Below are 12,044 nucleotides of genomic sequence, written 5' to 3' on the forward strand. Positions count from 1 at the left end.
GATTTTTCCTTAAGGGGTTGTGCAGATTTTACCTGCATCCAACTCTTTTCAGTTCATGATGCCTTTCTGAAACTCTCACAGCCAAACAGAATGGCTGCTAAACCACCTCCCCTACTCTACATAGTCTTTTTTTTTTTTCTTCTCTTTTCCTAAGCAGCCCCAAAGAGTGTAGTCTTCTTTCCTGTGATATTGTAGTTGCTAATTTAAATTCTGAGACTAGCTAGGGTGCAGCAGTATGATGCAAGCAGTGTGCTGGGCTTTCCCAACCTCTATCCTAGCCCTAGCTAAAATGGTCTTACAGTTTTGGTCAGTGATAAGTTAAAGGAAAAAGTCAAAACCAGATGAAGCTGTGGGGCTACCAAAGTAGTTGTATAGTCTCTATGGGCAGTTATTTGCCTAGCATTTAGTAGGTGCAAAGTGGCAAGTCAGGAGGTGTGCAGGACTTAAAGTTGTGTAGTCCTTGCCCTCTGTCTGCCTCTAAACGAGCACAGGACCCTTCTTGCTGAAACAAAAATTTTAGCACCTTATGCTCACTTTCTTCCTCATCCTCTTCTCAGCCACAGTTCCTGGGCCGCAGCATCTCTCCCCTTTCCCTCTTCTCCCACCCCGACTCTGGAGTCTATCCTCAGTATAATGAAAGCATGTTTACGAAGAAGCCCATCTCTAGGTCATGGAGGGAGACTGCCCTGGCAAGGAAACCCACTTGTTCTCCTCATCCACAAGTCTTTGGAAACGTTTGGTTCAAAACGATTATTTTCTGAATCTTGGTGAGCATTTATGTGAACTAGATGTCCATCCTCATTCCTTTCTTTTGTCTTTTTCCAGATGGAGTCTGGCTCTGTCGCCCAGGCTAGAGTGCAGTGGCGTGATCTCGGCCCACTGCAACCTCCGCCTCCTGGTTCAAGCGATTCTCCTGCCTCAGCCTCCTGAGTAACTGGGACTACAGGCATGTGTCACCATGCTCGGCTAATTTTTTGTATTTTTAGTAGACACGGGGTCTCACTGTGTTAGTCAGGATGGTCTCGATCTTCTGACCTCATGATCTGCCCGTCTCAGCCTCCCAGTGTGCTGGGATTACAGGTGTGAGCCATCATGCCTGACCTTCATTCCCTTCTAACACCACTGCAGAAGATGCACATAGTAGCATTGTGGAAATGGCACAGCAGCATGTGAATGAGGTCCTGACATCTTCAAATGGTTACAAAGTCCTGTCAGATCTCAGGTCCAACCAAGGACCAACTCTCGCCTGTCCATGCCTCTTTGTTCTGATTACACCTGTGAGGTAAACACTCAAATAAGTAGGGCAAACAGACATGAAACTTAAAGTCGGTAATACCCAGCTGACAATGGATAATGTTTATAGGCATTACTAGTTGGGTGTTTTCTTCAAACTCTACAAAGACTTGACATGGAACATTAAGACTAGTCCATTCGCTTCCAACCTAGTGTTGCAGAATCTTGCCAGAACAAGCAGTCCTGAGGCAGTAACACTCACAGAAGTGCATGGGACTGACAAGGAGCTATGCACCCACCTAAAGAATGTCTAAAACTATACTAGGTGGTGCACACCAGGGAGACTGTGGATTAGGACAGTTTGTGATGACTGCATTTGCATTTTATTTTTCCATGAAAATCACACACGCAGACACACAGACAAACACAGAGAAAAGCAGATCTGCTTGAAATGAGAGCAATATGAAGGCCAAAGCTGCTAGTGGGATGGCCCGGGGTTTCTAACTCTGTGGTCTGGAGAAGAAGGATTTTGTATTTGTTTGGTTTCACCATCAAGTGTTCCGGGTGAGCAAGTCAGTTTCGGTTTCCTTCTGAAAGAGCCTCTTTCTGAATTCGCTGCACACTCCTCGTGTGTTTGTTTTCTGCTGCAGTGGGGTCATTTATGCTGGCCAGTCCATTTGGATAACCATATGGGCACAGGCTCCTGCGCCTCCAGTTGCCCAGAGTTCCTCTCTGGCTGCAGGAACGAGCGGTGTGAAAGATCAGTCCTGTGGAATGAGATCACATGGACTCGCATCATCTTGGTTTTCTGAGATGGTGTGACTACTTTTAGATTTCAAAACTAAACAGTTGTCAATCAGTCTCTGAAGGGCACTCAGCTGAGAGCACTGTGATTCCGTCAGATCACCTGGGTTATGGGCCATCTTTCTCTCCTTCTCTATGAAATCTATGAATCAGGTCACCCTGGTTCTAAGATCCAGGCATTTGTTACAAAGACTCACACATATGAGATGTGTGCATACATGCTTACATCCTGGAGGGAAGCTACATCCATGGTGCTGTTTCCAAGGGCTCTTATGGGGTCTTTGGGGGCTTTTTTTTAGCTTAAGAAAGTTACCATTATCTTAAAAGCCAAGAAATCCTGATTTAGGTCAGCCCTGAGGTACGGAATTCCCTTGACCACTTCCTGTAGGGGTGGCTCTGAGAAGCATGAAAATGTGACTGGGGGAGGGGAGAGATGAGAGCTGGCGTGCAGGATATTAGGCTCCAGATCAAAGCTTGTGCTTTGATTAACAAAGGTGTCCATGTTCCTTGAGAAGTGGACACCAAGGTGACCTTTTTAACTGGAGACACACTGTCTCCAGCTACAGAGTGTGGGTTGAATTCCTGAACCAATGCCCGCTGTGGGGTTGGGGTAGTGTGGGTGAGGAGGGGACTGGCCAAAGCCCTGACCAGTCTAGACGAAATGTGGTTTATCCCGTTATCTGATTTAAAATCACATATCCCCTTAAGAGGATGACTAATACAGTACTTAGGGCTGAGAACAGGATTTGAGGTGGTGTGAGGATCCCCATCAAGGCTGAGGGTACTTCAGAAACTTCTGAAACTAATAGAAAGATACCAATTATACGGGGGAACTGGAACAGTGTAAGAATAAGTATTAGAAATTGATCTGAGTTGTTCCTAATTTGGGAATGCACATGCGATGGTCACACAATTATTAACCTATTTAGGATGCTTCTAAGTTGTCCGATCATCTGTCACCTACTTAATTTATTAAAATCTTGACCCTCACCAGTTTTAACAACAGAGTGTAAGATTGCATAAGACCTTATCCCAAAACATGTTTTCCAAGATGGAGTCCTTTGTAGAGTAAAAATGTTCTTGATAATCTAACATGCTGATTTCTAGATAAATATCCATGTGGTCCTGGCTCACAATTTGGAGTTGTCAAGCCAACAGCCGGATGAACTTCCTGAAGTTCTGGCATTTGCTTAGAAGCAAGTTGTAAATTCTCTCTAGAACTTTTTGAGAGAAATTACCTTTTTCTTGTTTGAAGGGTACTTTAAAGGAAATTATTTTGAGGTGGTATAATGTAAACAATAATATAATTACTATTTATTTCATGACAGACAATACAATGCTATATGAAAGAATTTTCGCAAACCTTTGTAAAGATAGTATGTTGTAAAGTCAGAATTAGGTTTTGGATGAAAATTATCATAAAAATACGCCAATAAGCGTGTTGCAGGTTTTCTAATCTTTGTGAACAAAAATGTAAAAAACACAATAGAAAAATGATCTCACCCAATAAGGGGTAAAAGTTTGGAATTAAGTGTTGTAGATCATAGACCATCAGCACCCCTGATGTTCTGCCTGGCCCAGAGGTGATGTGGGATTAGTCCTTTAAGAGGGAACATGCAGGAAGGGGTGGGGAGACCACTGGGTAATTCTGGGAAACAATTTTGCTACTCAATTATATATTTTGAGTTATAGAGTTATAAAAAGGATTCATGACTGCAAGTGGTTTTCAAAAATAATTTTCAACTGATGTCAACAGCAATCACCAGATCTATAAATGGGAATCAGTGGCTGGAAGATCTCAGTAAAAGCAACCTTTCCCTATCTAAAAGAGCCTTTACTTAGGCATTTCTGGGCCCTCTGGCACGTAAGGGGTGGGAAGACAAAGTCAATTTTGCCAAGTAGCCATTAGGTCTCTGCTGGTCAAGAGGAAGTGAAAAAATTCATCACAAGCACTGCTTTGGACAGCAGTGTTTCAATAATTAGCTGTATTTGGTTTTTCTTGCAATCAAGAAACTGGGCAGAATAAAAACTTAATGGGGAAATAAGGCTTTTGCATATCCTTGCTTCTTGATTTGATTTGATTTGATTTGATTTACTCTCCAGGTAAGTCAGAAGAGAGTGGCTAATTTATCCCTCTACAGTCCCAGGCTTAAGCCAAAGCATTGGGATGCTCGTGCCTCCTCTAGTACTTGCTCTAGCTCTCTCCTTCTTGGGTGGTGTGCTCTTTACATGGGCACTGTGTCAGGGCAGGAACCTGCAAGCACCTATTCCAAGAGCTGTCACAAGCCAGGAGACATACCTCCTATTGCTTCTTTCTCCATCTTCTTGATTTTTTGTAAAGAACTAAGAGGCCCCTTCCTACAACAGGTGCTATTCCTTGATCTAACCAAATGTGTCTGCCACTGAAATGATACGCCAATTAAGTCTCTTCCTTTGAAACTCAAACACATGTCCAGACATAGATGTCAAGCAGCCAAAACATTCTAATATTCTCTATTACCTTCTCTGCTCCTTATTCCCCAAATCCAAGCTTTTCTGCTGTAAGCAAAAACATGGGAAAGTTCTTTTCAAAAATGCTCTCCCATACTATCCAAATGGTTTCCTGATTATAACAGGAACCCCTACAGCTACTGAATGAAAAGTTCTTCAGCACAGAACAAGGGGACAGTGGCAGGGACTTAGCAAGGATGTGATGAGGATGTGGTGGGGACTTGGTAGGGACCATGGTATGGGTGGGACTCTCTGTAGGAGGCATATCTGAGGCCTTGAAGCAACTCAAGCCCAATGAACCAGCTGGGCTCTGAGCCGAGGAGCTGCCTCAAGCTGTGGACTGCGTAAGCAACAGGGGTACCTGGGCTTGTCGGCTGGCTCCAGCAGCTCGAGGGTGCAAAGGGAGGTCGTGAATTTCATTCTGCTGTTTAGCAAAATTTACAAATACCTGGAGGTAAGAGAAGAGCAAGATTAGGTAGATATTTCCAGGAAAACAGCACCCTACACCCACCTACCCACTTTGCTCTCTATTTTCCACAGTTCACATACAGCCCAGCTGGTATGGCTTGTGTCCTTCCCGGGGGAGGCTGGCCCACCCACGGAAGCCTGGCCACCAGTGCCCTGGTCAGCGCTGTCTTCTTAGACTAGACTCCCGAGTGATGCCACAGGAGTTCCTGCTGGAGGACTCAAGGGACTTGGGCACCAGACACTGGGGTAATCAAGGCAAGGCAGATTCTCAGCTAGCAGCATCCTAATCCTCTAACTAAAAAAAGAAAAGAAAAAAAAGTCATTGATCCCTGTTTGGCTCCTCGTTGAGTGTGCATGTGGCCCAGACTCCTGCTTGTGCCTTCCCCTGGTTAATGCTGATGAGAAGGTGTGGGCGAGCCAGCTCCTCAGGGGTTAAATGGAGACTTCCCTATTTCCATTTTCCTTGCTTTACTTAACGTTCTTTAAAGATGTTTATTTTAAAACAAACATATATAAAAACACAAAACCAAGAAACAACCCAAATGTCCGTCAATGAATGAATAGATGGATGAACAAAATGTAGCACATATACATACAAAGGAATATTATTCAGCCTGGAAAAGGAAGGAAATTCTGGCATATGATATAACATGGATGAAACTTGAGGATATTATATGCTAAGTCCTCACATAATAAGCCAGACACAAAAGGACAAACACTGTATGATTCCACTTATATGAGGTTTCTATAGTAGTCAGAGCCTTAGAGACAGAAAGTGGAACAGTAGTTGTCAAGGGCGAGGGGGGCAGTAAGTGGCGAGTTAGTGTTTAATGGGCACAGATTTTCACTGAAGCAAGATGAAAGAGTTCTATTGGGCATGGTGGTAATTGTTGCACAACAATGTAAATGTACTTAATACCACTGCACTGTGCACTTAAACATGGTAGACATGGTCAATTTTATGTTATTATATTTTACCGCAATAAAAAATGTGATTACATCTTAAAAAACCACACACGGAATGCACGTTTATCAAAACTCACTAAACTGTACATTTAAAATTGGTGTTTTTGTTTTGTTTTGCTTTTTAGAGACAGGGGCTTGCTCTGTCACCCAGACTAGAGTGCAGTGGTATGAACACAGTTCATGGCAGCCTTGACCTCCTGGGCTCCAGCAATCTTTCTGCCTCAACCTCCCATGTAGCTGGGACCACAGGCATGCAACACCATGCCTGGCTAATTTTCTGATTTTTTTTGTAGAGACGAGATCTCACTTTGTTGCATGGGCCCGTCTTAAACTCCTGGGCTCAAGTGATCCTCCTGCCTTGGCCTCGCAAGAGCCTGTGTTTCATCATATGTTAATTACATATCAATAAAGCTGAGTTGAATGAAAAACCACCACCACAAACCAGCAAGAATGAAATAACACACCATAGGATCACAGGGAAGGATAATGTAAAAAAAAAAAATCAATGAAGTTTCCTGATGACTAAAAAATATTGTTAGAAAACAATTTCTGATATACCACCTTTTACCCCAATAAACAGAGGGCAAGAGTTTGTTAAAAATCGGGAATATTATGCCTCCCTCTTATGGCAATTCCAACCCACATTGGATGTTCTGGGCCAGTCTTTGCTCAGCTCTTGGTGCCCCGGGGCCAACTTGCCTGGTCCAGGGTGGTCTGTGTGACTGAGTACTCCTCGATGAGCAGGCTGTCCTTGTGGGAGAGGAGGAGCTGGAAGATCCTTGCCAGGGAGGAGGAGGAGACCTGGAACTGGAGCATGTTATAGTGCCTCTCCCTCTGCACGCTGCCTGGGAAGTTCCCCTGGAAGAACTGCTCCACAGGGTTCAGGTCAGGAAGCAAGTCATCCTTTGGGGATTTGATCTTCATTGTGACGATATAGCCATCTCCAAATCTAGGGGATGCACACAGTGCAGGACAGGCCTCTGTTAGTGGTTGGGCCTAAGGTAATCCCAAAATAAGGAGTAGACTCATCAGAAATTTTGGGGATTAAGCCCGGCTTGGTGGCTCACACCTGTAATCCCAGCAATTTGGGAGGTAGAGGCGGGAGGATCACTTGAGCTCAGGAGTGTAAGATAAGCCTGGGCAACAAGTAAGACCCTGTCTCTACAAAAATGAGCAGGGCATGGTGGCACATGCCTGTGGTCCCAGCTACTTGGGAGGCTGAGGCGTGAGGATCACTTCAGCACAGGAGGTCAAGGCTACAGTGAGCCACGATCATGACACTGCGCTCCAGCCTGGGTGACAGAATGAGACGCTGTCTCAACAAAAACTGAAAAACGAGAAATAAACCCAAACAAGAACAACAAAAAAAGAAATACTGGGGATTAAAGGCCCATACCATAGACCTGGGTACACAGGAAAACTAGGAGAGAAAAACCATGGTAGTCCCTGGAGAAATCATTTGATACCAGTTTTTAGAGGTCAAATGTCTGCATGGTAATGTGGGACAATCGTACTTGCTGAAGTCAAAGGTAGTTTTATTTTTTAAATTTATTTATTTATTTATTTATTTATTTGAGACAGAGTCTCACTGTTGCCCAGGTTGGAGTACAGTGGCGTGATCTTGGCTCACTGCAACCTCCGCCTCCTGGGTTCAAGCAATTCTCCTGCCTCAGCCTCCTGAGTAGCTGCGATTACAGGCGCCCGCCATGACACTCAGCTTTTTTTTTTTTTTTCTGTATTTTTAGTAGAGACAGAGTTTCACCATGTTGGCCAGGCTGGTCTTAAACTCCTGACCTCAAGTGATCCACCTGCCTTGGCTTCCCAAAGTGCTGGGATTACAGGCATGAGCCACCGCACCCAGCCTCTTTTATTTTTTGAGACAGAGTCTTGCCCTGTTGCCCAGGCTGGAGTGCAGTGGTGTGATCTCGATTCACTGCAACCTCCAACTCCTGGGTTCAAGCAATTTTTATGCCTCAGTTTCTTGAGTAGGTGGGATTACAGGTGCACACCGCCATGCCCAGCTAATTTTTGTCTTTTTAGTAGACAGGGTTTCAGCATGTTGGCCAGGTGGTCTCGAACTCCTGTCCTCAAGTGATCCGCCGGCCTCAGCTTCCCAAAGTGATAGGATTACAGGTGTGAGCCACTGCACCTGGCCATCAAAGGTAGTTTTAGCCCAGTGTGGGGATCCCAAGACCACCCATAAAGACACATGGACCAGTGCATACTGAGTGGTGGTAAGGGCTGATGGGCCAGGTGGGAGCAAAGGCTCGGGAAGGCAGCACTTCCCTGAGGAAGCTTCCCGAAGCAAATGGAGCTGCTAGGGCCTGGGCCATTGGTACTTTCTTCCTCCCTCAGCAGGATGGCTGGTTACCCTCACTTGGATGAGGGATGGTCCACCAGAGAGTGTGTGCACGGCTAGCGGGTGTCAGTACCCTATGCCTTGGTATCCTGTGTCAGTCATAACTGACTCCAAAGCTCCCTCTATGGTCTAGGGCTGTTCTCCTCTGCAGTAAGATGCTGTTCATCTTTCAGCTCCAGAAAATTTGCCATCCCTCCACACAGGCAACACTCCTCTCTCACCTCCTCTATCATGCAGATATTGAGGAGTTAGAGGGAAAGGAATAGGAGAACTTCCCTTTCTCTAGCAGCTGGACACAGGAAGTTGTTGACACAGGTCTGGTGACCTGACATGCTGCCAGTTCTATAGATATCTATGCAGTGTCCAAGCTGTAGTTGCTCAATAAATCATGGGTCAAATATCCACTTGCCACAAGCAGCTAATCTATTAGACCTTTCTCTCAGTCATTTCTCTGCTCTGACACATATGAAAGGATGACATTTTCTGTGCAACACCCTCCCGTGGGTGCATCCGGATTATGCACCTCAGCATAGATAAGGTGGGTTATGTGCTATTCCTCCACCAACCAGCTTAGTGACTTATATTCTGAGCTCTTAATAAGTGTTTGTTAAATAAGTGAGTAATTGTAACTCTGTTCTTTTCTAGATCATAAAGCTTATCAGAATGTGAATGAGCATGGTAATGTGCCGATAATCTTAAACTGTTAGCTTTGGCATGCAAATTCTTAATAATAAGGAATTATCTACAATAGTTTACAATGTGTGGGTACAGTGTAAGGATAATCCTACTCAAGATTACTGGCATTGTTGGTTTGTCATATAACATATGGTCTTTTTTCAAACTCAAAAGCATACAATATTCTAAAAACAAAAACAAAAATGGGTCCTCAAGCCAGTTGGTTTCCTAACCATTCCTACATTGGAATGGACTCTTAGTAAATAAGCCACAGGTCCTGGATCTGTTGGGATAAGTGGTGGAATACTGAGGCAGTGGTAGTGGCCCTCCCTCATCCCAGCCAGGCTCTGCATGTGTCCTGATCAGACACCCCATCCAGAGACTTGGGTGAGTCTTTGACCACAGGAAATTAGGCCAATATAGAGGAGTTTCTTATCAACATAATGAACTTCTCCATCTGCTGCTGGAGAATGAGGCCCAGCCACCACCTGCCTCTGCCCCAGGGGATGACGGGGCAGCAGGACTCTTCCAAGTGTCAATGGAGAACACAGGATCCATTTGGATCCACAGAGGCAACAAGGGGCACGCCCCGCCATCTGCTTACTTGGACTTGAGATGCTGAATGGTGCCCATACATCGAAAGGCACCCTTTACCATGATGGCCAGCCGGGTACACAGCGCCTCACATTCTTCCATGCTGTGGGGCAGGAGAGAGGAGGTGAGCAGGAGAGGACTCCCACCCACCTTCCCCAGCCCTGGGAATCTCTTGCCTGTGGGATGTGAGGACCACAGCCCTCCCTTCTCTGATGATGCTCACGATGACATTCCACAGCATGCGGCGTGCCTGGGGGTCCATCCCTGTGGTGGGCTCATCCTGGGGGGTGGAGAGAAGGTTAGGGAGCACAGGCTGGGAGTCGGCCCTTCCAATTACTGCTTCCCCCTGGGCTGGCTTCCCTGAGGAGGATGAGCTGACAGATGGCACACACAGTCACTCCCCTCACTTGAGCAAGACGGGTACCCTCATGTAGGGTACAGAAGGCAGGAGGTGGATCAAAGAATAAAGAAGCATGGGCCCATTTCAGCCCATGAGGGGATTAAAGTGGATTAAGGCAATGACAGAATTCTCCTCAAAAAAAGAAAATCCTGCAAATACATTTGTCGGGTGGCAGGGAGATCACTCAGGTCACTTTCCTGGTTCCCGCTATGTCCTGTGCCCTGTGCCCTCATGATCCTTGGACTGCGTGGGCACGGCCTCAGGCCTGGCCCGGCTCAAGAGCCTTTGACCCAGCTCAGTGCTCCTGTTTGGGGACCAGACACCGACACACCACAGAACCGGCTAAACGTCCCGGCTGTGAGCCCATGGCCCACGGGAGACATCCTGGGAACGCAGGATGTGCACAGTCCCAAGTCAAGGCTGTGCCATAACTTGTTTTTCTCCAGAACTGTGTGAACCAAACACTGGGCTCAACGCACAAAATAAGCAACACAGGAAACAGTCCAGACTAAAGCCGAATTGCTGCAGTTTCTAAATCTGCCGACCCAGAACCTATTTCCCCAACCCGAGAGACGCAGCACTTGGTTTAAGCCCTTGGGGCGGCCCAAGCCCGCAGTTACCAGCAGCACCAGGGGCGGGCAGCCAATGAGCGCAATGGCTGTGGAGAGTTTCCGCTTGTTGCCCCCACTGTACGTGCCAGCCAGGCAGTCAGCGTAGACAGTCAGGCCCAGGCTCTTAATACTCCAGTTTGCAACCTAGGGAAGAGAAAGAAATGCCATTTGGAGAATACAAGCAAACACCCCAAACCTCCCCCAGTTCAAAGCCTTGGGCTCGCAGATCTCATGCCTCCAGAATGAAAGCCCCAGCTAGGCTGAAACAGGCTCCTGCTGGCTCCTGTCGGCTCCTGTCCTCTGGCATGTGCTTCAGGCACCAGACAGGGGCTCCTTCACCCTGTGTCTTGGATCCCAGAGTGGCCTGGTCAGCTCAGCACCTGTTGGGTGTAGCCCCCTGGGAAATGGCCTTCAGCCTTACAAACAGCAAGACAGTGGGTCTTGCCCAGCATCCTGGACCATGGCTAGGAGTGGAGGAGGAAGGGTCTGTCTGAGAAGATGGTGAGTCCCAGACCTGTTGATCCCACCCCTCAAGAGGGTCACACCCAAAGCCTTGTGCATCCGACACATACCTATGGAGCACTGACCATACGCCGGGTACTGAACCAGGCACTGAGAACAATGTGAACACAGCCATTGCCGCTGTCCTCAGACTGCGGGGAGGTGACAGCCAAAATAAACAGAATACTGGCAGATCATGACAGTGCTGTGGGGGAACGGTGACAGAGACACTAGGTGTGTGTGCACAAGCGCAGGAAGGGATCTAGGGAAGCCACTGGAGACAAGCTCACCATGCTTCTGCCTTCTGTATTAGTCCTCTGTGCTTAGAATGTTCCTCCCTAGGTGTGCATGTGGCTCCCTCTCTCACCTCTAGTTCCTCACTCAGGTCCTCTCCTCTGCAGGCTCTCCCTGGGCCACCCTACCTCAAAGTGCAAACCCTACCCCAACACTTCCTCCCTGCATTACTGTTCTCTGAGGACTTTTCACTCTCTAATGCACTGGATATTTTACCTATTTATCTATAGATTGTCTGTCCCTCCCACTAGAATATAAGCTCCATTTTTAACTTTTTATTTGGAAATAGTTTCAAACTCACACGAACATGTAAGAATAAAAATAGTTCATAGAATTATTAACTAATAAACCCTTCTCTCTCACACACACACAACTTTTTGTGACCCATTTGAGGGAAAGTTACTCATCGCAGCCCTTCATTCCTAAATACTTCAGGGCATATTTCTTAAGAATAGGGATCTTCTTTTACATAATCACAGTACATTATCAATGTCAGTAAACTTAATGTTATGATACATTTACCTAATCTACTGTTCAGAGTTCAGTTTTGTCAGTTAGTCCAATAACATCTTTCTATCATTTTTTTTTCTCTTCTGCACAAGATGTAGTCTATTGTCTGTTATTCAGTCGTTGTGTCTATTTAGCCTCC

The 12,044-nt window shown here is 46.2% G+C and overlaps 1 protein-coding gene across 1 annotated transcript in view; it reads right to left on the minus strand.

Annotated features, from left to right (window-relative positions):
• Window positions 1-1,591: 1,591 nt before the first annotated feature.
• The window catches only part of ABCA4 (ATP-binding cassette, sub-family A (ABC1), member 4), a 134,789-nt gene continuing 124,336 nt past the window's right edge, over window positions 1,592-12,044 (minus strand). The window contains exons 45-50 of the mRNA XM_011940010.1: window positions 10,610-10,744; window positions 9,766-9,869; window positions 9,600-9,692; window positions 6,661-6,910; window positions 4,889-4,975; window positions 1,592-2,000 (exon numbers count right to left, since the gene is read on the minus strand). Of these exons, the coding sequence (XP_011795400.1) occupies window positions 1,995-2,000; window positions 4,889-4,975; window positions 6,661-6,910; window positions 9,600-9,692; window positions 9,766-9,869; window positions 10,610-10,744 (675 nt within the window). The 3' untranslated portion in view covers window positions 1,592-1,994. The remainder of the gene's footprint in view (window positions 2,001-4,888; window positions 4,976-6,660; window positions 6,911-9,599; window positions 9,693-9,765; window positions 9,870-10,609; window positions 10,745-12,044) is intronic.

This window comes from Colobus angolensis, unplaced genomic scaffold, assembly GCF_000951035.1.
Source record: "Colobus angolensis palliatus isolate OR3802 unplaced genomic scaffold, Cang.pa_1.0 Scaffold186, whole genome shotgun sequence".
In the NCBI taxonomy this organism is placed as follows: Eukaryota; Metazoa; Chordata; class Mammalia; order Primates; family Cercopithecidae; genus Colobus; species Colobus angolensis.